General features: G+C 41.6%; 1 protein-coding gene across 2 annotated transcripts in view; it reads left to right on the forward strand.

Moving 5' to 3' along the window:
- Window positions 1-448: 448 nt before the first annotated feature.
- PIP4K2A (phosphatidylinositol-5-phosphate 4-kinase type 2 alpha) overlaps window positions 449-25,863 on the forward strand; it is a 117,212-nt gene continuing 91,797 nt past the window's right edge. For both annotated transcript variants that reach the window (XM_037383208.1, XM_037383209.1), the window contains exon 1: window positions 449-766. In XM_037383208.1, coding sequence (XP_037239105.1) covers window positions 626-766 — 141 coding nt within the window. In that variant the 5' untranslated portion in view covers window positions 449-625. The remainder of the gene's footprint in view (window positions 767-25,863) is intronic.

Consider the following 25,863-nt stretch of genomic DNA (forward strand, 5'->3'; position numbering starts at 1 on the left):
TTACAGGGAGGGGAACCGGAAACTTGAGTAAATATTACAAAAACTGCACAAAGTAACGACAGGTACGGTTAGTTGGATAAAGATTAGGACGATGGTAGCTCCAGTTTCCCAGAGGACCTGGAGATGAGTGTGGTGAGTGGGAGACAGCAGCCGCCGAGCTGGGCTTCGCCTCAGAATGCCCCGCTCCCCTCAGTGAGGGGAGCGACGGTCGCACCTCGCCCGCCCGCCCCCTCAGTCCCGCCGCCCCCTCAGTCCCGCCGCTCGGCCCCCTCGAGCGCCGCCGGGCGCCACCGCCTCCCCCCGCGCAGGCGCGCGCCCGCGGGGGGCATGCGCAGTGGGGCGGCAGGAACCGAAACTCCGCGGCGTTCCCGCGCCGGCTTGCGGGGGCGGGGCGCGGCGGCGCGGTGCGTGGCGGGCGGTGGCTCCCCCGCGGGGGGGGGGGGCGGGGGGGGCGGGGCCGTAGCTCGCGAGCGGGGCCATTTCGGCGCGCGGCACCGGCGGCCAGGCCGGGATGCGCGCAGCATCCCGCGGCCGCCTGCCCCCTCGCCTGCCCGCGGGGCCGGGGCGCTGACTCGCCCCTTCCCCTTCTCTCCCGCCGCTCGCCGCCTCCGCCGCCGGCAGCGCCATGGCGGCCCCCAGCAGCATCGTGCCCGTCATGGCGAGTAAAACCAAGACCAAGAAAAAGCACTTCGTGGCGCAAAAAGTGAAGTTGTTCCGGGCTAGCGACCCGCTTCTCAGCGTCCTCATGTGGGGGGTCAACCACTCGGTAAGCGCCGCGGCTCGGCCCGCCGACTGCCCCACCGGGGCATCGCCCCCCGGCAGCTGGCGGGCGGGGGGGGGCGGTGCGGGGCCGGCTGCACGGGGACGGGCGGGACCGGGGGAGGCACGTGCTGCCGGGAGCCGCCCGCCGGCTGTCGTCCTCCGCCCCGGCGGGGGGGGGGGCCGGAGCGCGTTACCGAGCGCGGTGGGTGCGGGCGGGGGGCGCCGGGGGAGGCTGCCCGGGAGGCGCGGGACTGGCCCCGGCCGCGGGGTGCCTGCGGTAGCCGGTGGCCTACCGGTCGGTTCCGCTCGTTAAGCAGCGTACGGGTGGCGCCCGTGAAAGGGCAGTGCTGCCGGCGGAGCCTGAGCCGCTCCGCTCCCGCCGCTGCGGGCGGGCGTTGCATAAATGTACTGCGGTTTAAAAAAAATAAAAATACCCGGTTATTAGCGCTTGACTGGGGAAGTTTTTACCGTCGTCCGCGCAGTTTGCTTAAGCAAGTGTCTCTTGACGGTTTTGTGCGCCTGGGGGAGGGGAAGAGGGCCGGTTTCTGATGTGGTAAAGCAGCAGAATTGCAACATTTGCGGAGTGCTATATCACCCTGCGGATGATGGGCTGCTGTGCCTTCGGCAGAGCCTCCGTGCCGGGTGCTGTAACGTTGAACTGCTGGGTAAAGATGTCACATGGTTTGAGCATTATAAGGCTCAAGTCGCAGCTTTACATCTTTAAATAGCTACCGTGGCGGGTTAAAAGTGTAGAGCCCAAAGATCACAAAAAAAAAAAAAAGCAGGTGTCAGGGCAGTTAAGCTAAAAACTTGCTCTCTTGGTGGTGCGAAGTCCATTTGTCCAAATGCTGGGTTGCTGTGGGCTACTTCTTGTTGCTGCATAAGAGCTTGTGAGAATAACTGTCAGTGTGCACTCCGAGATTCCAAATTTTGTAGCAGCTATGTGAAACAGGCAAAGCAGTCAGTGGTATTAACTCGGTATTAATTCTGTTGCCTACGCATCCAAGTCCTGTGAGGTTTTTCTCCTTTGTGTATGGTTTGGCAGCTTTTGCCCGAAGCCTGGAGGCCGAGCGCTGTTAGGTGTGTCAGACAGCACAGTGCCTGAAGCCGTGGTCTGGGGGACATGCTGGATGGACCAACACGGCATGGATGGTAGAGGAGAAGCTCCAGTGAGGTTGAATAGCCTGTTTCAGATAGCCCTGTGAGTCGGTAGGAAATGGTGACAAAGGATTTCAGGTTTTCTGTAGGTCAGCTGTAAGCATTGGCAAACTGATAAGAAGAAAGATACTTATCTACAAAGTGAAAAGATCTGTAAATGTGGAAGTGCACGACATGCTGTTTGCCAGAATTGGGCTTAAATACACGAGTTTCTTTTGCTCCTTTAGTGGCTAGTGTTGTTCATAGAAAAATTCCCAAACAGGCCTCTCTAATGAAAGAAAGCAAGCTGATAATTACAGGGTGAGACTTCTGCTATCGGTGGCCTCCCTGGGGAGAGAGAGATCATCTCTGACGAGAACAGAGGTCTTCCTGTTGCAGTAGCTTGTTGCTACATGTGTTCATACTGGAAATGCCGCTACTTTCAGAGGAAAGACCTTTCCAGTATAAAGAATAACAAATTAAATAGTGACAAACACAACACGGTGCATGATTCCTACGATCATGTACTGTGGCATACGTAGCTGTTCCCATTAGAAATAAAGAAGCATACTGGTTCATACACAGAAAATTAAAAACTGTAAACTAAAATCCTTTCGTTGGGGGGACTCAAAGGGCAAGCTCAGTAATACAGTAGGCTCGGAGATGGCGGCTTCATGTTAATATGAAGGTGATGGTTGTGGGCATGAAGTATCCACTGTGTGTTCTGCAGATACTATTCCATTTCTTTACTCTGCTGCAAGGTGTAATTATGAGTAATGCTTTGGGCCCCATGGAAGCAAAGTCCTTCTGAATGGGGGGGGGAGCTAATTTGAGGTGTCCAAGTCTAAAGCTGTTATCTTAGCCAAGAAGGCAGTGTTGGAGTGTTGCAGGCTCCTCTCTTATGTGCTTACCCTGTCAGTTTGTAATGCTTGATGTGGCACTGCCCAGCAAATGAAACTTAAGTATTTGGTGTGGTTGGACTCTGTTACCACAAATAAGAATTTCTCATGGGAGAAACACAAACTATGTGCATGGATTCATTAAAAACAGGAATTAAGGACCCTTAGGTTTCTTAGCAGAATAAACAGAAATCCATAAGCAAAGGTTAGCCTAGGAAATAAACACAGATCATAGTTTGTGATGATAGTAACTAAATAAACTTAGAACATAGTAGTCATGTGAAAAATCATATTTAAGGCCACTTCAAGTGTGGTGTATATCAATTACCGAGACAATAGCAGTCTGACTCTTACTGTCTTGGGGAATAAGTATTGGAATGGTGAAGCTGAGATGTAGTTCCCTCATTGCTGCATCCTGTCAGAATATACTGGATGGACAGACTTGGTGAAGGTAAAAGGGGAAAAGCAGATTTTGCTGCGGGCTTTTTAGCTTTCTGATCTCGGGGCCAAAATATTGCTATACTTGATAGTTGTGTTTTGGAGGATTTTGAGATTTTTAAATTGAATATGTGAAGAAGCTCCATCTAAGGGAACAGTACTTGTAACATTTTCCTTAACTCCTCTGTCTGAGGAGGAAACATGACTCTCTGAAGGGGAGATCTTGAGCATTGGTGTCACAAAGCAGAGGCCTTATGGCAAAGGTGTAAATTCTTAATGGGGGAAAAAGACCTGCAGGGAAGTGTCTGTAACCCAGGGTTCTTATAAATTACCTTTCCTGTCCAAGAAACTGTAAGCAAATTGCTTTGGTGGTTTCAGCTGTTGTTTAGGTAGAAGTAGAGATACCTAATGCGAAGTCCTGCTTGGTAGTGCAGTCAAATTCAGTAATAACTTAGAAGGGCATGTGAGGGGAAAACACGTAAACTTCACATGAAGTAATCCTAGTGCTATCCCCAGTGAAAGGGAAAGCAACCATGTCCCATCTTGTAGATGAGATTTTAATACTGATGACTTGCAGCAGCAAAGACTAATTGTCAGTGCACTTGGATCTTGCAGGCATATGCATCATTAGAAGTTGATCTTATCTCAGTATTTTGCCCTGTGTCAAAGATAATCTGGCTGTGCTACTGAAACAAATACATAAACTCAGTGGTTGGTGTGACTTAAAGCTATATTTTTAGCTAGTTAACATAACTGTAATAATATTTCATTTACAACTGATATGGTAAATAATATCCTTACTCTTGCCTCCATATTGTCACTGCTACTACACTTCCAATAACTGTGGGAAGGAGGAGAGGGAAGAAAGGTGGTGTGAAACTTTGCCTAATGCTTTTGGAAGTAATTCTTTCCTCCTTGTTCTCTGTGCCAAAAATGAAAATCAAAGGTTCTGTGTTTCCTGTAGCCTATGATGATAGTCCTAGGCACAATGAATGGTGAGTCTGCTCTTGATTGTGTTGGTTGCCTGCTTCTGATAAAAGCTTGTTAGGAAAGCTTGGGAATTTGTAGGGAGCTAGGCTTGGGTCCTTCAAAACATAGCACTCCCAAAGATGGAAGAAAATTAATAGAAGTGGGCTTTTTATAACTAATTTTGAGCTAAAGACTGCTGGGGATGTTGCCTACTCTGTCAACCATTAAGTTAAATATATTTAGCAGAAGAGAATGAATGCCTAATGAACTTATTGAGCATACTGTACAAGTTAAAAAAGAAAAAGCAACGAAAACCAAACACACACATATCCATTCCCCCCCCCCCCCCCCCCCCCCCCAGTCCCTGGAATCTGTAATCACCATCTGTTTCTTGGATGATTACAAGCTGATCTAAAAATTTAGTAGTGCCTGACTTGTCAGTGGCACTTGCTGCCTAATAAGCAAGTGGAACAATAAGAATATGTGGATTAAATAACTCCCCCCCCCAGCATATTGCAGAATATGTCAGAAACTGTGTACTTTGGGTGAAGAACTCAACAGATAATAAACTCAGTGACCTCCTTCAACTGCTCACATGAAGTACTGTGAACCTGGTGCTACTGTTGCACCCTCATCTTTAATCTGGTTTGATCTTTTTAACAAAAGTGGAACACCACCAGGACAGAATAATATAAGGAGCAAGAGCTGTGGTACTCTTCTATACACCAGTGTAACTCCTGGATTCATTTACCATTACAGTTAGAAGTGGGGAGGGAAAAAAAAGTGACAAGTAAATGAATCTTTCCTCCTCATAATGCTAGGATATATGTGGTCACATTAGGAAAGCTTCTGTATCTCTACAGAAAGCAAAATGTCAGTTTTCAGTTTGAGTTTTTTTCTTAGCTACCATACTTGTCTTTCCTGTTACAAACTTTTATCCAGGCAAATACACAAATATCTCACTTACTGGTGCTTGAACATGGCACTGGAGAGCTTGTTAGGTAAATGTGTACCCTCTCAGTTGGTGCTGTAAATAAAGTTTCTTAGTACTGAGTTACCTAGCAGCTCTCCTAAGAACTTCTAATCCTGAAACATTGTACATCTAGGAGAATGACACTGAAACAGCTTATTCAGTAGATCATTAGAAGGATGAAGCCTAAAATAATCAAAAGCTATGTTATGCCCTCTGGAATAAAATTACTGACTTGTGTTTATGGTCAGTTATCTTTTTTTTTTTTTTTTTGGGGGGGGGGTGGGTGGCTGGCAGGGAACCCATAACACTTACTACTAGCAACATATCTTCATAAATTATGGGAGTTGATAGTTTCTGGGTCCATATTTTTAATATACTCTTAAATGATGATGAGACTAGTGACACCTGAGGGTATGGAACTAAATGTTGACTCATGTCATTGGCTGTCAGCACAACAGGTTGGTTGGAAACTGTCTCAAGGTTGGGAGGGCTACTCATCACTTGTATTGTCAACTGTGTTGCTAGTATTTGTATTTAATGTGGTATATTGCTACTGCAGTTGTGCTCTTAAGTGGCTTTTCAAAATGACTGAGACAAAGTAGAACTGAAGTTAGTGATTTTAAAGTTAACCTGAGATTTGTAACAGTGAGCTTGGAAAAAACAAACTTACCGTTCAGTGGAGGTGGTGGTAGACTAGATGGGAGAAGGCTCTTTCTAAGAAGCAGGAAGAAACAACACATTAAAAAGCATTGATTACAGCAGAGCAGATAATAAAGCAATTAAAACTATTTTAAAATAGTCAGCTGGGCACTCAGCCCAGATGTTTGTATATAGAAGGAAGTAGAACAGGAAGAGCTATTTATTGATAACGTGGTTCTTTTTTGGGTGTCAAGCTCTGTGTACTGCAGAAATTAATTTGATACTGCTTTTGCAACTGAGTGGAAGGACTAGTAAAAATACAAATAGTAAATATTTATTATGGTTAGGTTAAAGGTAGTAAATATTCCTGCCCGAAGTACAAATGAGAGTGGTATTTCATGTCCTTGTCAGAACTATTGAAAAGGACGCATACAATAGCTTCTATTAGGGATGAGAAGGGAAGAAGAGTTAATCAAAAGAGCTCCGGCTGCAGTTTCAGAGCTACTGTCTCTAGTTTCTTGTCCTCTGCAAGGTAAGGTGCTGCACAGGCTAGGGTGTGCGGGGGTTTTGTGTTTTTGGCTTTTTTTTTGTTCGTAGGATTTTGAAACTGAATTTCATTAACCACAGTGGGGAGGGCTGGACAATGTTCAGTGAAGCAAACAGGCAGCACAAATTTGTTTTGCTGACTCAACTTAGTCATCTTTTTTGAGTATCCTGCACCAGATGTCTTAAGAAAGTCTGTGGGGGATTATTTTTGAATTCCTTGCTCATTAAAGCAGACACTTGCAGTATGCCCATTGGCCAGAGCCTGGTAGATGTTTATTTTCCTTCTGTAGTTTCAGGGTGACAAACTTTGTTTAATGTAACTGACTCACTCAGCCCATTATGCAGCTCCTGCTGTACAGTCCTGTTTTCTGCTCTTCCTTGAAAACACCTTGTGCTGTAGGGTTCCATAGGCTAGCTGTACCTTATACAAATTTAGATTAAGGTGAAACTACTTATTATTTACGGATCTTCAGTGTAATCTTGGCAGAGCTAAGCATCCAGAGCTGCAGTCATGTTGGCTTGCAGATATCTTGACTTGTTAAAAAGTTAGTAATATTTGTTGTTGAACTATGAGGTTTTAAAGGCTTGAAAGAAGTACACATTCATCTTCACTTTCTCCTGACTTAAGTGATTGACTGCTGCTGTGAGTAATGGACTCTAGTTTGAATTCATTATCTTATGTTTACCCCAAGACCTGTTCTATGTTTTTCCACTTCTTGGACTTGAGCTTACTATTTAGATGTCTAACAAAAGTCCTGATTTCTTTTCCTCATTTTCACTGTTGGTAAAGCACATGTTTGGACTTAGCAAAATAGCTGAAGCAATGAATTCAGCTGAGCAGAAATTTCTGCCTCGGCTATGGGATGGATGGTAGTGACAAACCTTGTTAGTTTTCACAGTCTGCATCCTGGTACACAGTGAAATGGGTTAGCTTTGAATTGTTGAGATGGTAACTTCTTGCATGTGATTTGCTATGTGAGCATCTGTCTTATGATCTTCCTATAGAGCCTGGGCTGTTCTGTAATAAGTTAATTAGTTTTGTGTTGAGAGATTGCTTAAGAAGTGTGTTGTGAAAATTGTTTGAAGTAGCTGAATGCTGTAGTGATGGATGTCACAAACTCAAAAGAAAACATTAGCTTTATCTTCAAAGAGCAGGGTTGAATAGTTAGCAGTAGAAACGCTTAATAGCCATATACCTTTTAGAGTACTAATTTTTCATCAGACTTGGTGAATGACTACCTTGTGTACTGATGCAAGGCAATTAGTCTAATCCAGCTCTTCTGTGTGCATTGTAAGTTCCCAAGGCAACCTAAATATTCTTAACACAGCTGTGAGCATATGCATGGTCCTTTTAGATTGTAAGACAAAACTGGGGGAAAAAAAAAAATCACATTCCCTTATGGGGTATTTTTAAGAAAGCCTGTAGCTCCTTGGTGAAGCTGAGATGTACAGAACCACCTTAGAGCTGCTTGAGCTAACTGGTTTAATCTTTCATTTTCTCCAGTCTCCCTCTTGATGTTTCAGTCACGTGCTGTCTCGCATCTCACAACTCTTCTATTCTTGTGTTTGCATCTTATCAATGAAGTCTCTGCCACTCCAGTCTTCCTGGCTAACAAGTTTAGCCCTATCTGTTTTCCTTATCAGACATTACCCAGCTCCAAAGTAATAATCCAGCAAAAATAATATGTTTTGAGGATAGACCATAATTCACTGAAGTTGATTGTCCATGCAAGCAGCTGTGCCAGCACAAAGAGCATGGAGTTGTTGCAAAAGTGGAAAAGATGGGGCAAAATAACTTGTTGTAAGGAAGTGACAGTTTAAGGTAGCATAATAGTCAAACCACAGCCTTTGTAATGTGGAAGCCAGCTAAAGCTCGGTCTGCTGGACTTGTTTCCGCTCTTTTTCTCTGGCACTGATCGAATCCTGTGGCAAGATCATTTGGGGGAGCTATGCTAGAGGAAAAACCAATGCAGAAGAGTGAAGAGGGTAAGGTTTTTTATATCGCAACAGTCCATATCTACAAGTGTCAGTCCCAACTTAAAAGAGAAGCTGCAAACACACTGCAGGGAGAATGGAGGGAAGAGACTGATGTATGTGTACTTATGGTGAGTTTTCATAATTGCTTAGGACAGTCGGAGGGACTCCGATAGCTCCAGTGTATAGTCTTTGACTGACCAGTGATCTCCTATCTACAGCTTAATTTCATATTTGGTAGCCTGAAGTAATATTGTTGCCCACAGTAAAAAAGAAAAAACCAAACAAAAACTAAAACTCCCAAAACACTGGAGTAGGGAACTCGTACTGTGGATTCTGCACTTTTAACATGGAGACCTTTCTCAACTATTTAAGTCATGTATTTTTTTATAGACAGTTCTCTTCTGTACACATTTATTTCAGGTTGTCTCTTCAGTCTTGGTCTTTAGAACATGCTGAACCATCTAACCTCATAATTTGCCTGTCCATGTAGAGTGTAAATGTCTTGAGAAAAGCTTTAATGTCCTCCTAGGGGCTGAAAGTTTTGAAGTTGCTTTTAGAGGTAAACGTCAACATTTGGAAGACCTTCTAAACAATAGCAGTTCTTGAAAATCCTACCTTAAATGTTCTCTTGTAGGCTGTCAAACATGTGGCTGTAGCAGTCACTGCCTTTTTGGGGATTTTTTTTTGGAGGGAGAGGGGAAAATACCCAACTTGGTTAGCCAAAAACCAGGCAAAAGAAAGTAGTTTAGTAACTATTTTATTATACTATACTGAACCGAACCTGAGCAATATCTGACTAGCTTATTGTGCAAAGCCTCAATAATCATGTTATTAAACTAATAGTTCTGCTATAATACCCTTCATCTCTAGCATGTCCTGTTGCAAAGTAGACTTAAAGCTGTTTTCCAGAGTTTAGTTCTGCTTTGATCGTGTTGCCCAGTGTTTTGTAGATGTTTTCTAGATCACTTTAAGTACCAAAACCATTTTTTAGTACATCAGGTTCTGACGTTGTGGTGTTGCTGGTTGTGTTTGTTTCTTCACTGTACTTGTTTTTTCTCTCAGCCATGCATGTTGTTTGTAGTTAGAAACTATTTATTGGTGGTGCGGTGTGTCCCTCATCATGGGTTGGGTTCTGGATGATTATGACAGAAAACTTTCTAGAGGAGCTCAGAGAGAAGTACTCTTTAAGTATGTAGTTGTCAGGGCCTTTACAGTGTGCAAATCTGGTGTATTATGGTTGCCTGGTGCTGGGCAAAAATCAGAAGACTGACATAACATAAGCAAGGTTGCTCATCTCTGTGAGCTTTCTGCTCCAGTATTTCTGACTTTTTGTGTTTTAATCTGAATCTAAAGCTAGTTTTGGGAGACCGAACTGCAAAATAACTGCTTTCTCAATTCTTGATAAGTGAGGAATGGGATATCTATTTTTAGTTTAGAATCATAACTTCAAAACCTAATGCTGCTTTTTTTAATAAAGACCTAATGGTAGATAAGGTTACTTTTGGCTTCTATGTAATTCTGAGAACAGTGCTGCAAACACTTGCATTAAGGGTAGCCATTCTAAAATGTGTGCCTCCGATATCCCTTTTTGGTGAAGTATTGCATGATTTTCTTTTGCAAATAATGTAAACAGTCACTAAAATGTTGTTTGGGTAGGTGTCTCTTCTCTGGAGTTTGTACTTACATGCTGTTCTGTTTCTAGGGGTTTTCTGTACCTTTTCCAGTCCTGAAAGAAAAGTCATGTGATCTCTTCCAGACTTTCTCAAACAGCCTATATAAAGATATACAACTCCAGTTTTAAGATGGTAGGCAAATCAACTCTCGATTCATAAAGTACGTATCTGAGACTGCTTGGTCCAAGTAGTGATAATATTTAGAGGCTTATACTTGAAATAATTTTATTTTTACAGGAAGTCCTTAAAGAGGAAGTACTTATCAACACATTCTCAGTTGGCTATTCAAAAGAGCTGGTTGTCTTTCTGGGAAAGATAGTCTCAAAACAAGCTGACTTCACTGGAAAAGCCCGTACCCGACCTCCTCCTCAGTCACTGCAAACTTGTGGTTGGAGGACTCGGAAATCACTTGCTAGAACTGAAATGTAGTGTCAGATGCTTGGTAAGGTGCTGCAGCTCAGCACCACCCTCTTGTGCAGCATCTTGGGGCTGATGCAAACTAGGATTTCCAGGTTGTTCCCCATCCCCTGCCCTGGTGATAGTAAGGTTAGCAGAGGAGGATCGAAGAGAAAATTTCTGGTATATTTATTCTTTTAGGTGTTGGGCAGAATTGTCAGATTAGTGAATTCAGTCTGACTCATGATTCGCTTGCAATCTGTGATGTGTAAACCAGCCTTCTCCTTTGCTTGCACAGTGGACAGGACCAAATAAACAAGAGGAGCTTTCTGGATATTCCCCAGGCCCACAGAAAAGCGGTAAAACTAATTTAAAAAAACAATCTTAGTGCTTGTTAACAAACACGTGTACCTGCCTGCAGGCAAGAAGTGCTACAGCCAGTTTTCAGAACCTCTTGCCCATTTCTGTGGATGCAGGGAGTTCCTGATATAGCAGTTTCTCCAGCTGTTATTTTGGGCTTCAGCTGATTGAACAATACTGCTTTCTCTTTCCTACCTACCGCTGCAGGCGGTTGTAGCTGGTTATTTCATTTGAGTGAGCAACATCCTTTGGGCTATGTTGGCTCAGGGATGTTAATAGGGTTCAGAAGTCCCTGGGCTCACAGAATCCTGCACTCCTTGTCCCTCCTGAGCTCATTGTGTTGCAGTACATCAAAGAAACAGCGTTGAAATCTTGAGCATCTTGAATCTTGCAGTGCTCTATGCCCCTTTATTGGTAGGAGCAGAGTGGATTTTTTTCCTTCTCCATCACATCTCCCAGTACCACTTCTAAAGTGGTGGGGTTTTTCCCCCACATAGAGCAATTACTGTCATTAGTAGTGGTGGTTTTAGTTCACTTTTCAAGCTAATTAGTCTTCAGTCATTATATTTATATTTGCTGAATCTTTCAGAGAAGGTATATTACAAGTTTCTTCCTGGAAGGTGTCATTTAGTAGATCTTTTTTTAATATTCCTATCTTGTTGAGGGAATCTCCCAGACTTTCATGTTTAAGTCATCGACTTTTTCATTTTTCCTTTGACTTCCTAAGGCTCGCTGATTGAACATGAGTTGCTTCACAGTTAAAGGCTGTGTGACTAAGACTTTACTAGAAGTGCCTGGAAGTCGTTGTTCCTCCTGCATGATGTGTAGATCACCTGAAAGATGAAGGTCCCTTGAGCTGTGAACAATGATGACTTTTACAGTGGGCTGGTTCTTGCTAACTAACCGGGAGTGCTGTGCCTCAGGTTGTCTTGGCACCATTATAAATGCCCTTCAAAATGCAGACTTTTCCTGAAAAGCCGTGTTTCTAACCATTTTACAGTAAAATGTATGTAATGATGAGTAGTTTGGAGGGTGTCTTTGTGTAGCTGAAGTGCCTAAGCCATCCTTATGTTACTTGGCCTGTAAAAATGCTTGCTTATCTTCGTGTCTTGAGAGTTATTAGGAGCAGGAAGACATTCCTCTTGTTTGGCTTTGTCACAGGATATTGTACTATTCTTGTGGCAGGGCAATGCTGAACAAAAGTTGGGAAACTAAGTTTAATTAAGAACAGAGGGTCTTGGGTATTGAAATATGGCTAGCTGGCAGACTGTAATTCAGTCATTTAAGCAGCTGTTGCTATGTGTGTGTTTACCTCAGTAGCAAGGCTAAAAGTAATTTTAAAGCTACTTTCATAGTTTAAGGGAGTTGTCTACAAAGTGGAATTAAAATGTGACAATTTAAATCAATGTGTTACTTTCTGTAGTTGAGTTGGTGGAGGGGCGTAGACATCCTTGTACTCAGCTGGTGGGAGGTAACACTTGATAAGCAAACCCAAAAGGAACCTAGATCATTGGTGTCTTGCTGATAGACTTTTGATATATATGTAGCCTGTTCCTTGGGGGGGTGTCTGTGTGTCTGTGTGTGTTCTGTGAACATTGGGCTTAGGGGTCAAAGGCTTTGAAAAGAGTTAACTAATTGGGGAGACTAGTGCATTTCTGACATGGCAGGCACTGCTTATGTTCAAAAAACAAAAAAACCCCTAGGCCCTTTGTTAAAGGAAAAACATAGATTTGGTTGTGTAGAGTTCTCAAGACAGGTATTTTTAGTGTAAAGGCTTCCCTGCTTTTCTTCACCCACTACTGAAAATGGACTCAAATGATGGTGCAAGCTGGCAGGGATCACTTGGATGGTGAAACTTACGTCTTTAAGTAGGTGGAAGAAACCAGAGGTTTGAGGTAGGTAGTGTAAGGCATGATTCTTGAGCTACATGTTCTCCACTACTTACCATTGCTTTCCTAAGCTAACAAGTTTGAGCTCAGAATTGATTTGTCAGGGTCCTGCTGGCTATGTTTTGTGCCATTTCCCCCTTGTTTGATAGACTAAGGAGTTGAACCCTATAAGTTTTTAACAGAAGTTACTGTTGTGTGTCATCTCCCCTGCCACGCAGTTCCACTGAGGGGTAAAAATACTCAGTTTTTTGGATAATACGGCATGTATCTGAAGCTTTGCTCCATGATTCTGGTGCACCCCATTTTTTCCATAACACACTGCAATATGGGTTAATAGTAGCTGTCTGGATTGTCATGGTTTTTTCCCCTCTCCTCATGCTTAATGTGCCAAACATTTAAAATATAATTCTGTGGGTTGTAACCATAAAGGTACTTAGTTTATGAAAATGATCTCTTGGTTGTTGAAATGTATTTAGCCCAGGAATGCTAAACTTTGTTATAGCATTGTTGTTGATGCAGTTGTGCCATATGTAATCTCTCTACAACTTGTGCCACACATCTTAACCACTCTTTGAAAAAGATGTGTGTGTGTGACAAAACTAACTTCCAGTTAATTCTAGACAAATTTTCAGATATATCCAATGGCTTGGAGCTTGAAGTAGGGTAGACAGAAGGGTCCAGTCCCATCTTCTGCATTTGTTGTTTGGGATTGTTTTGCTGTAATAGCTCTTCCAAACTGAGGTTTCAGAGACCATTTTTTAACAAGGCTGACAAACCAGGAATGAAAATGCTCAGACTCCTTAAACATAAACAGTGTGCGGTGAGTCACAGCACTATCGCAGCATAACTGAGGGGAGCTTGCAATTTTTTATATTTTAATTTTTTTAGAAATGACTAGTCCAAAGCTTGGTATTGTTGAATTTTACTGTATCTTTTGGGACAAAACAGCTGACTTCCTGCCTAAATAACCTATTGATTTGTGAAGTGTTTTCTAAAGCCCTGAGATCATGTGCATTTCCGTAAGTAATGCATGAAGGAAGGTGCTCTGGAGAATCTGAGGCTTCTGGTGGAGTTGGCAGGGTCTGCTGTTGACCTAGCTACCTGTTTCACAGCTCCCTCTGTGAGCAGACAGCTGTGCAGCTGCCTTGGAAAGGCACATTAAGTGGAACAGTAATATAAACACAGTCAAACAAATCCAGCCTAGAGCTGTGCTCCTAGGTTAGTCACACTGGCCCAGGTTATGGGCAGTGAAATCTGCTCTTAAAAGCACACAAGGTGACTGATCAGGTAGTTGCTTATCCTGTAGGTGTCTGAAGGTTTGGGAAGAAAACTGCCACCAAAACTTCTAATTAAACAAAAAATAGTGTAAGATTGCTTCAAAGTTGCGTTAGGCAAACATTGTTGATAATCTTTAATTATTCAGGCTGTGTCTGCAGAATAGTTTCATTGCTTTCTTGGAAATATTTTATATTTCCTGTGTGAATATAAACATCTCTTACACAAGTGACATTTTCCTTGTCACTTAATTCCAACACTATGAAACTGAAGGTGCTTAATCTTGTTAACTTTCCGTGGTGATTTACTAATGAACTATTTCAGTTATTTATTAGCTTTTTTTTTCCCCTTCCAAGGGGTACTTAAGGTCAGGAAGCATGAAATAACTAACCTGAAGCCAGTTATCCTGCCGTGTAATGGCTTTGCTCCTAAAGGTTTCCAGAGATCTAAAGCTGGTGTTGTACTTACTCTCTCTCTCTGAAAGAAGAACGTCTTCCAGGACAGAGGGGAATTTTATTTGGGGGTTTACATGGTTTTTTTGGATGGAGTTATGTTTCTCTGATTTCTGGCCCAGTTGTTAAATAAAGGCATCGCTTCATCATCAGAGTAGGCAAATGTGGTGGAACAGTAGCACAACGGGGTGTCATGCCTAAAATCTCACCTTCCCGCGGGCAGTGGGAGAGCCTCTCTGCCCACAGTGTGAGTGTGGCCATGTGGTTCGCCAGGTCAGCTGCATGTCCTGCCGAAAACTAACCCTGGCTGGAGGCAGGGAGGGGGGGGCAGAGAGGACAGAGATGGGGTGCGAGTTACTCTTGTTTAAAATAATGAGTGGAATGACTTCTTCATGTGGCCACCTTAAGCACTGATAGGAGCAGTCGGTGGGCAAGGCAGCACATTGAGTTGGGCTGTGTGGTTCCTCGCTGTGGAGGGAAGGGCTGAGTCTCAGTCTAAGCCAGCAGTGAACCAGATCCTTTTCTGGGCTCTATTGGTTTCTCGCCCTGCACAGAGGCCAGTGACTTTGAAATCTGGAAAGTGTTAATTCTGGTGATGATAAAGAGGAGGAGCAATAGAAGAAAAAGTGAGATAGTCAGCTGCTCCTTGAAGTTTCTGCTGGTATAGGCTTTACCAACAGACTTACCCTAATAAGCCAGTTTATTCTTGAGCTTGTCCTCTAGCAAGACACCAAATTCTGTGTGATCAGGTCTCCTCTAATTAGCATCACCCCTCTTAAAACTTTACCAATACTGCACTTTCTATGTCACGAAAAGAAGCAGTAAAATATGAAAACTCTGATGTTGCCAGTTTAAATGCTAGTCCTTTAGCAGAAATCGTTTTCAGATATATTTGCAGCAAGTCCTAGCCAGCTAAAATGTAAAGGAAATGAAGATGTAGTCTCTGCATGGACTTTCGTAAAAAAAACAAAACAAAACAACTTGTAATACGGGTAGTCCATATACATGGTAACTTCTGGGGATCTTGGATGCTTCTGTTTTCTCAATGGGAGACCTTTACACCAAGTCTAAGTGTGCTGAACCTAAAAATGAATGTATTGGACTTAAACCACTGTAGTTTTCTGTCTTTAATGCTGTGTTTTTTCAGTAAGTGATAAAGTGATGCAGTTCTGCATCTTCGTCAAGACATGGGAAAATTATTCTACTTTTTTCAGTTAGTCTTCTGAGACTCTTTCCTGGCATTGTGTGAGACTGGAAAATCTTTATGGAAGAGAAATTGTATCCTTTTTCCATGCTTAGTCTCTTCCCTTCTGTTTTTGAATGTGCATCACTTAATACCTCTGTGGCTGTGTCCCTTTCCAGTCTAAGGTCTGAATCTTTCCCCTGGGAGAATTTATGCTTACTCAGAATAAAATTTGCTGGATGGATAATGCTATATTAGCTTGTTTGCATCTACTGGTCTTCAGGGAATCTGACTATATGCTCCCAGTAGGAGTCTTGGAAGGGATAACTTTAACTTATTGTTCAGTTTTAGACGTTGCTTCACTTTTACCTCCTTTCAGCAGCAGGAGCTGTTGGTCTTGGTCCTGTTCTTTCCTTCCTTTTCTCACAATCCTCAGTATTGTACCCTTGGCCAAGCTGTTTAAGTTACCAATTCAGCAAGAAAAATACCTTTTTAGGGAGAAGGAGATATTTTTAGGAAATTATGTAATTGGTTTTGTGGTGGGATCTGACAAGTACAAGAGCCAGTGCAAAAGGAATAGGCCGACATGCCTGTGAGGTTGCAGGGAGCCCCTGGACAATGAGTCTGCCTCCCATGTATGTGATGGGAGCAAGCTGTTGGGTTTAGTGTCTTGCGTCCCTTCAGCCTCATTCTTTTCAGTTTTAACTTCACTTATGTTGGGTATACTTGCAAACTGTCACAGCAGCACTACGTCTGTCTTGAGTGTGCAGGTATGATATTTACATGGCCAAAAAATGTAAGAGGATTGTACTTGAAATGAGATGCTTCTTCCCCCCCCCCCGCCCCCCCCCCAGCCACAGTGCACTGCTGTGTGTTTTATCTGGTACATCTAGTAGTTAACTGGTTTACTAAAAAAAACCCTTTCTGCATCTGCTGCTATCCAGCACACAGTTTTAATTTGTCTTTGTTCAGTGACATGTCTCTTCCTTGCCATTCCAATAACAGGCATGCTGCAAATTCCAGTGGTTTCTCCCCTTATGACCTATTTGTCTTTTCTATGTGGTCTTTCTGCTAGACTATGTCCCATCAGTGCAGATTGCAGCAGATCAGCAGCACTACCTGTGGTACAAGGTGAAAGGATAAGTAACTCTGATCAAGCTCTTCTCAACCGTGTCTGTGGCTTTAATAAAAGGAGGCAGAGTTCCTACCGCTTAGTCTGTGCGGGCTCTAGTATTTGTCTGATCATCCAGTAAATCAATTCAGCTTGCTAAAAGACCAGAGGCTAATCTGGCAAAAAGTCGTTGTTTTGGGCTTTTGTTCCCACTTTTGCTGGGTTCACAGGCTGAATTGACTTGCTTTCTGATCGAAGGGGTTAGTTGAGAGAGGACGAAGGGGTGAAGCTGTTCCCACTTGCCAAGTGGCAAGCCATGTAATCCAGCTCAGCTGTGAGGCAAAAGGCTGGAGGCTGCAGCCTGAGCGGATCTAACCGCTGGCTAGTGCTTGGGTTGGTGTCCGTCCACCAGCTGAGCTCAACAAAAGGCCTGTCAAATGCCAGAGGGGTAGGAGACCGTCTGGCTGGCAAGCTGGCTTAGGTGGCCACAGAGCTACAGGCAAAGATGATGAGTGAAAATAACATTATTGCTGCATTGTGCTGTGCAGCAGTAGTCTTTTGAGTTGGAAGCAGTTTTCTGACAATGAGTACTTTCACTTTCTTATGCTGCTAGGCTTTGATACATCAAACCTGATACCTGGCAGTGCTCACACACTGACATGCTTTCAAGACCAGATTCTAGGCTATGCAGGAGTTATGATGCATCTACTTTGTGCAAATATTCTAGCTTTTTGTTTTCTTCAACAAACAATATTTGTGTGTGCTTGAGGAGTCTTCAGAGTTGAGTTGACTCCACATAGGACATACGCATCAAATATTTCCATAGTATTCTGGACCTGCTGTTGAACCACTGGTGTGGTTTTGGGTTTTTTTCTGGTTCCCTTTCTACCACTGTTTCTGCAAGAGTTGTTTCAGTCACTACTATCTACCTCTTTTTTTTTTTTCATAACCTGGTTGCTCTCTGATACCTTAAATCAATAAAACACTATCATATGAAGGTCTTCAGAGACAATTGTGACTGCATACATGTGCAGATGTTCTTGGGAGAGATGTTATGCTCCTTAGCTTTCTTGGTATGTGGCTGAACTAGCTTATCACATTTTGATGTTGTATCATAAGACCTTTAGCTATTGTGATTGGTTTTAACACTTCCTCCTCCTTTCAGCACTTTCTGCACAATGCTGTTGAGAGCTGTGTATTAGTGCATGTCATGACTGAGCAGTAGACTTGAATGAGGTTTTTGGACAAGAATTTTGGTGCTTGGCTCCAGCATACTTGTAGATAGCATTGGTAGATGCTTGAGAACTTTCATTTTATCTTCATAGATTAGATTTCATACTTGAGTTCAAATCTTGGATGCTAGTTACAGTTTGTTCTCGTTAGGTATCACTGGTGCCTTGCTTTCCTGTGGTTTATTGGCAAAAGGTACCAACATACTTGAAATTTAGGTGACATGATGTCTGACTGTGTACATCTGTAAAATGCAGATATACTGGTGGCATGGTAGGCAGCTAGTTTTTACATGTGCAACAAAACAAAATGGTAAATACTATACCAGAAGTGAAGAACAGCATATTCAAATATATCCTTGTAATTTCAGGGGACTTAAAACACAATCAGGGGATTGGCAGGTGGCCAGGGGCACAGATGGCTTCTGGAACTCTTCCAGCCACTAATGGAGTGTGGATTCTGATTAAATTTAACTGTGGCCACTCAGTCTTGGTCTGCCTATTTCTGTATATGTTAAAATGTATGTTTTTCTAACTATTAATATTTCATTTAAAAATCTATTTTAATTTTCAAAAGCAGCTGTACAGTATCCTCATACGTGGATCCTTCCTATATGCTAAGCACAGTAAAGACTGAAACAACAGAGTGTAAGAGGCTGCAGTCCACTACATCACATTTTCTAGGGTTATACTAGAAAAACATATTATTCTAAAAGCTTTAAAAATATTTCTGTGTTGGCAACCTCAGATCCTCCCAAGAAACATAGCAGCATTAGTTATATAAAGTCTGTTATATTGTTGATGTAATTAACTGCTTAAATAAAATCTAATGTAGCAGAATTGTGGTGTGGTAGATGGGGCTTTTGACAAGACTTCAGACTTGTAGTTTGGACACAAGCCTGCTGGCTCAGTTGTCTGCTCATCCATTTTACTACAGCTGAAATAGTTACAAAGAAGTGGAATGATAGGGCAGTCCCTCGTCCTTTGAGGTACGTCAGTGAAGGGAGGAACACGCTAAAGCAAGGTGGTAGGATGAGGTTATTTTAATTTAATTTGGAAGTGATGGGGAATTTCTCAAACTTCAGACCCCAGAGAATAAATACCTAAGAATTACTAGGCTAATGTCAAACACAGGTTTAGTTCTGCAAGTGCATTCCTGTTAAAATAGTTACAAATGCTTTTTACTTCGATACCACTAGCCTAGGAGAAGGGGAAAGATTACTGTGGCATTTGTATGAGTGCTGGTATGATCCTGCGGAGTAGGTGGCTATATATTGGATTAGTTCAGCTCTCTATGTAGCAGTACATTAGGATTTTTTTTTTTTTGCATTAAAGGTTTGTCAGGTCAAAGAGTCAATCTAATTGAATTCAGGAGTAATACTTTCTCTGGAAAATATCTTAAAACAATTGATGCAAAAACATAACTGCATAAGGGTCCATAAAAAAATAATGGCTATTCCTTGGTAAGTTTCTTGTAAAGAATTGTTGATGAGAAGCCTTCAAATAAGGCTATTATCTGTAAGAGAAATAGAAGTCACCCATCCAAATGATATGAGAAACTCTAGGTTCTTGCTTAGGTGGTTTTTGTTCCCAATTATTAATATATCATTTTACAATACAGTGACATAACTGCAGTGATGTTGTATAGGTAGGTTTTACTGTCTTTGAACTACCCTTGTCATTCCTTCAATATTGTTAAATTCTGTAATAAAATTTGCAGTGTCTTAGTGTGTTATTACATATGCTGTGTTATTATAGAGGTCTGTGAATTTTAAGTAATGACTTTTTATTTATGGAAAAAATGATGGATCTGATTCATTGTTGTATCTCCCTCTCCAGTCTTACTTTTGGTCCTTGCACTGGTTAGCTTGCAGATTGTTGGAAGTGAACAGGAAGAAGTCTATTTGTGTAGCAAGGCTTCTGAGTTCCTGCTAAACTTCATGGTGCTTCTGATGTGACTTACCCCGTTATATCTTTAAGCAAGACTCCTGTGTCTTTGCTACACTTTTTTATGCTGAAGAGGTGAACCAAGACTGTATATTGAAGGGAGGCTGTTGTGTGCAGAGTAAGACCTTGACTCTTTCAGAAATGGTAATGTGTATTATGCAGAGGAGCTAGAAAAATTATATGAGACTAAGGGAATTAAAACTAAGGCTAAAGCTAGGGGAGGTAAAACTAGGAAGCTATGTTCTGTCCCTCGCTGAAAAAATGTAAGGTTAAGGGACTTGTTAGTTATCATGATGTGGTGAGCATTAAATAAATTTATTTCAGTGTGTTTTAAAGTCAATGTTCTACTTCTAGTCTGAAGAAATATTGAATACTTGGAAGTCAAGTGTGAATGTCAGCTGGATGTTAAATATGCCAAGTACTAAAACCTTATTTTAAACACTGAAGTTTTTTTTTTTGGGGGTGGGGTGGGAGTAAAGAAATAAAAATTTTATTTTTAGTTAATTTATTAATAATTAATTCTGAACCTTTATTGTTTTGTGGGTAAAACAAAGTCCTGCCTTCGCATTCTAGAACTACAAGGTAACCTGTTTTGAAATGCATTAGCCTCATTCTAAGCACCATTATTCTAGAAGCTGATGAGAGAACAAATTCTAAAGCTAATGCAAATTTAATGTTGTGGTGTAAATTAGAGAGATTCATATGTCTCTTGTATAAGTAGTGACACAGTCTGCAGCCTTAGGTACATGTTAGTGGTGGACTTGGCAGTGTTAGGTTAACAGGTAGACTCCATGATTTTAAAGGTTTTTTCCAACCTGAATGCTTCTGTGATTCTAAATGGTTTAATGTCTGTAGCATGCTTGTGTGGATTGTGCTATTCCTACTCAAAATTCTATAAACTTCAACATAAATGCAACAAATAAGTGTCTGTATGTTTTCCTATACTTACAGAAGTAAGTTCTGTGTCTTCCTTCTGTTTGGGAAGATAGGAAGGGAGGGACCCTTTAAAAAGCAAACAAGTAAGAAAAAAACCCCCAACTTTAGCCACAACTTTTTTGGCTATTGCAGTTGGTTTCCTGATGCACTAAGTAATTCTTGGCCTTATGAGCATTCTGTGAGGGTTGGAGTTTCTCCTCTGTGCTGGGATCTGTAGACCTTTGACTTGTGAGAACATCAGTGTATATAGTAGTGTTGAAATAAACACTATTATGCATGTGAGTCTTCTGCTTGAGTTGAAATAGCTACTATGACCCCAGAAGAATTACTGGAAATACATTTCTCCTTGCTGTAACATGTGTGGAACATGCACTTAAAAGTAATATTTGCTTTATAAGGCATCTTAAATAAGACCTTTTATAAATAAAGAACTTTTTACAAGGACTACACTGGAAAATTAAATATTTACCTGTATTCTTCCCAGTATAGCTGTAAAGCTTTTTGCATTGTGTGAATTGTCCCATCTAGTATATAGCAGTACTCTGTATATACATGACATTTACTGCCTGTTGCTGACATTGAGTTACTCAGTGCATGTATCTGACCAAAACAAAACCATTAAGTAATTTGCATATCATAAACCAGCTTCATATTGCTTCCCTAAATTACTGATTTATGCAATATATCCACAGATAAATTTGAAGCAGAGTAATCAGTTTTAAGTGCTATTAGTAAAAATTCCTGAGGTGCATGGGGGCCTCAACTGCAAAGTTGTGTATACGGAACAATGTGTGAAAGGATCAGGTGAAAGATAAGCAGTTACTAATTCCTTTAGGAAACACTTTGGCTCACAATCTGCATCGATCTGATCTGCAAACTTAAATATGGCAAATGTCTGCTAAAAATGGTCTTAAGTCTGCTCCCTCCTGGACTTCTCATCGGTTTAAACCAAGACCTGCTTCTCTATTTTTTAGACCAGTTGTCTGCTGTTGTATGATGCTGAGACTGCAGCAGTCCCTGCTTGAGGCACGGCTAATGAGCGTGTGGCTGCACACTGAGGAGCAGTGCTGCCCTTCTGGGGTCTGCGGCACCCTGCTCAATAGTAGGAATGCCATTAGATTTATATTGGAAGGAAAATGAGATTATCATACTGGCAGGGAGGTGATCTGGGTCTCAGGAGCTGCACAGTGTTGGGCACAAGTGGTTTGACAGCAGTACTTGATTATCAGCCAGTAATTAATGTAAGCAGTTCACCTCAGCTTGAGTTGTTGTGCACTGACTGCTTCTAGTGCAAGCTGTCGGTTTAGCACTAGCTCTGGTATCTCCCTGCTGTGTTGCAGCCTCTGGCGCTCTTTTGGTTTGGTTTCTGTGATGCACGTTTTTTTGGTTTTAGGGGTTTTTTTACACTATTGATCAGACATACCAGGTTACCAAAAAGGATGATGCAGATATTTTTCATGCCTTTACTAAAGAATTTTGAAAAGAATGGTTGTGTTCATCTGCTTTTGTCAAGTATATTCAGAAATCTTTAACTCTGTATACTAAACCTTTTCTGATTATGAAGGAACTCCTCCAAAAGGAGGAAAGCAAGAGCTTGTCTACTCCCCCTGCCCCGACTCCCACACACTTTCCATACCTGAACCTTTGTACACAGGGATAGCTCCTTGATATATTTTGTCCCCCTCTAGGCTCTGCTTTTGCTGTGTTTCTGCTGGGGAGCCTGACTGGCATCCTCCAAAGCTGCATCTTTAACAGAGAGGAAAATAGGTAGCTTAATTACTTGCCTAGGGAGTAACCCATGGGATTAAAAGCGGAACAGGTTGTATTTTCAGTCTGTCTAGCACCACGTGTGTTTATGAACTGCTGATTTACCTGTATTCTTTTCCAGAGGAAACCTTTCCATTCCCCTACAAAGGGATTTCATTGCCCCCTCCTCCCTAAACTCCTGTATGCTCCAGATTTTGGAGTCGTCATATACTTGAAACAAAAATCCATGTTAGTGCTCGTGTATCTTATCCCACAACTGTAAATTCATCGGTATTTGAAAGCAGACATGTGTTTAGCTTATCTGCAAGAACTTTTTAAACTAAATGTGATAGCATTGAGATAATGCTGATGCTTGTAACTAATCATACCTTTGAGCACAAATGCACTGTTCTGTCCTGTCATCTCCTCTTTGAAAACATGTGCTTCCCAGATCAATAGCGTTTCTGTATAAGCGTTTTTGAAGCCTTTTAAACCTAACCTTGATTTAGCATGTGCACCATGTATGATCAATGTAAAGGCTCTGACTGTTCAAAGTGGTTCACAAGTAACTACTGCCATGCACTAGTTTCCTGTAATAGTGTTTGTAAACAAAACAAAGTGTTCTTGTTCATGAATGGTTTTGTGTAGTTTGTCAATAATTCACATGGACCCTGTCTACAAGGATATGTCAAATTGTTTGAATCTATTGGCATTCATTGAACTACTCCATAGTCTGGTTGATAACGTTGTGGGGTCTGGGTGGGGTGTAATGTTTTAAAAATCATTTTAAAACAATGATTTGGGAATTGTTTTAAATTCACATATAAATTACTTATGTGGAAACTAGATTTATTATAGTGCTGATATCTTGCAGTGAGGGAAGGAGTTGGTGAACAAATAAAGTTCAGCTACCGCTTCCTATATAAAAACAAACAAAAAAACCCAAATAAACCAATCTGGTAGGTATTTAGGAGAGCCAAAAATCTTAACTTTATCAAATCCATGCTTCTGTGTCTTTAGATTATTTTTTTTTTTGGTCCTCCCCTTCTTCTTGGCCTGGGGGTGGGGTGGGTGGGGAAGGGGGCAGGGATGAGATCTATTTTAAGAGTCAATGAAAGTGTCTGCTTGTGTAACACAAATACTGTGAATACAGTGGAGTGGACCAGCTGTGCTTATTACACACTTATCACACAGCATGACTCAAAAAAAAAAATAGACTAGTTCACATTCTTTAAAGGATGATTTAAGCCTTTCTAACCTTTTGTACATCACCGAAGTATCTGGATTCAAAGAGATGCTATTAAAAAAAGATGGGGAAAAAAAGTAACGAGGTGGCTCTTGAGACCTAAATCTCTCAAGGTGACAATGGAGTGTGGTGAAGGAGATGGAGATATAGGACATAGATATCATATCTAAAGCAGAGTGCCAGTGTGTGCCAGCTAGCAAGAAAGTTACAAAAGATCAGCAGAAAGATGGGTAGTATGAAGGAGGTGACTGGAAGCAAGACAGTTGCCTTCAAAACAAACAAATAAAAAAAATAGAAGGAATGTTCAAGTGAGTTAAATAAAAACCATGAGTTTAGTAGTCTAAATGTAGAAACACAATGAAAAGTTTGTGGCTAACAAAAGGCATCAAAAGCGATAATGTTTTCTTCCTGCAGATCATGAGGTTTCCAGACTGCCTGTAGGAATTGCTGATGGTCAGGATGTAAATGGAGCATATGTATTAGATACAGCATTTGCAGAAAAAATGTTTGTGTCCTTGTTCAGTGGGGAGGAAACTGGGGGTGTTCCCATTTCTGAACTGTTCTTTGTGAGGGACTCCTTGACTGGTAGGTCTAACCCAGTAAAGACAAGGAGAGGAGTTTGTGGAAGTAGCTAATAGTCTGTGGGAAAGTGTCAGGACAGGGTGGTATTCACTCTGGTTCTAAAAACTCAGATGAAGTAGCAGAATTGCTGATAGTGGTATGTAAATTCTTCTCTAAATCTACCATGCTACTAGGGATGTAGATAATAGCAGATGTGATGCTAAAACTTAGGTAAGGGAGACTGTGGTACTTGAAAAGGCTCTCTGAAACAGCCTTGTCTAATGTCCGAAACATTCAAATTAGTTGTATTATTTATGCAGATACCCACTGCTTCTGTTCTTTATTGTAGTCTCTGCCTGGGAAAAGTCAATGTGACTTTTGTAAGGAAACCTGCCTTGGAACCTTGTGGAGCTGTTGGAGGGCCAGTAATCATGTGGGTAAGAGTAATTCAGGTGTATCTAATTTCTGAGGAGATTTTTAGAGGGTCAGTCACTAGCTTTAAAGTGAGATAGACATAGCGTGGGAAGTGAAGGAAGGCCTTTGTGTGGATAAGCAATTCCCTAAAAGATGAAGAACACAGGGTAGAAGCAAATGCTTGGCTGTATCAGTAGAGAAAGTCTCTTCTAGGCAGGACAAAATCCCTCAGTAATCTCATATTTCCCTAAATTACCTGCAAGAGCCCTGGCGACCAGTAGGGAAGAAAGTTAACCGATTATATTGAATTATTTAGGGTAGTAAGGTACAACTGCAAATAGCACAGAAGAGCTTAGAAGACTGAATTTCCAATTCACTTGTCAGGGTAGCTACCTGAAAGTGATGCATTAAGGAGGACAGCTGCAGCTCTGCATATAAAGTGATGGATGCAAAACTAGCCATAACCGTTCAGGAGTGAGGTTTTATTAAATGCTGGTATAATATTAGGAGTCAAACAAGCAATTGTTATAACTAGAAGAGGAATAAAGAGTAAACCAGGAAAGGCTGTGGTGCTGCTGTGTAAATCCAGTTTGCATCCACATTTTGATTGCTATATGTAATCCCCTCCTGCTAAGAGGTATAGTAGAGCTTAAAGCTCAGTTGAGGGCAATGATGATCAAAGACATGGAACAGCTTTCATGTAAAGACTGAAAATCAAGATTTGTCATGCTGGAAAAAAGATAACTGAAGGAGATGTGAAGTTTCAAGTGTCATGAGCTAAACTGTGGACTGGGTAAGATGTGAAAGATGTAGAAACCAGGTTCAAAACAACCAAGCGGTTCTTCATGCAGCAAACTTGAATTTTTAGAGAATATAAGCTAACAATCTTTACATAATCGTCAATCACAAATTACTGTGACATACTATAGACTTGCTGTCTACATTGCAAGAAGAGCACTGAATCTTAAACTATCAAGATGTCTATCAAGGTAGACATGTGCTTTGTCAATGACAATTTATTGCTACTCCAGTTAAAAGTTAATGTATATTTTCTGTATTATTTCTTAAACATCTTACAGCACAGTAGAAACTTAATTGAATTCTT

The sequence above is a fragment of the Falco rusticolus genome, chromosome 4 (genome assembly GCF_015220075.1).
Source record: "Falco rusticolus isolate bFalRus1 chromosome 4, bFalRus1.pri, whole genome shotgun sequence".
NCBI lineage: Eukaryota > Metazoa > Chordata > Aves > Falconiformes > Falconidae > Falco > Falco rusticolus.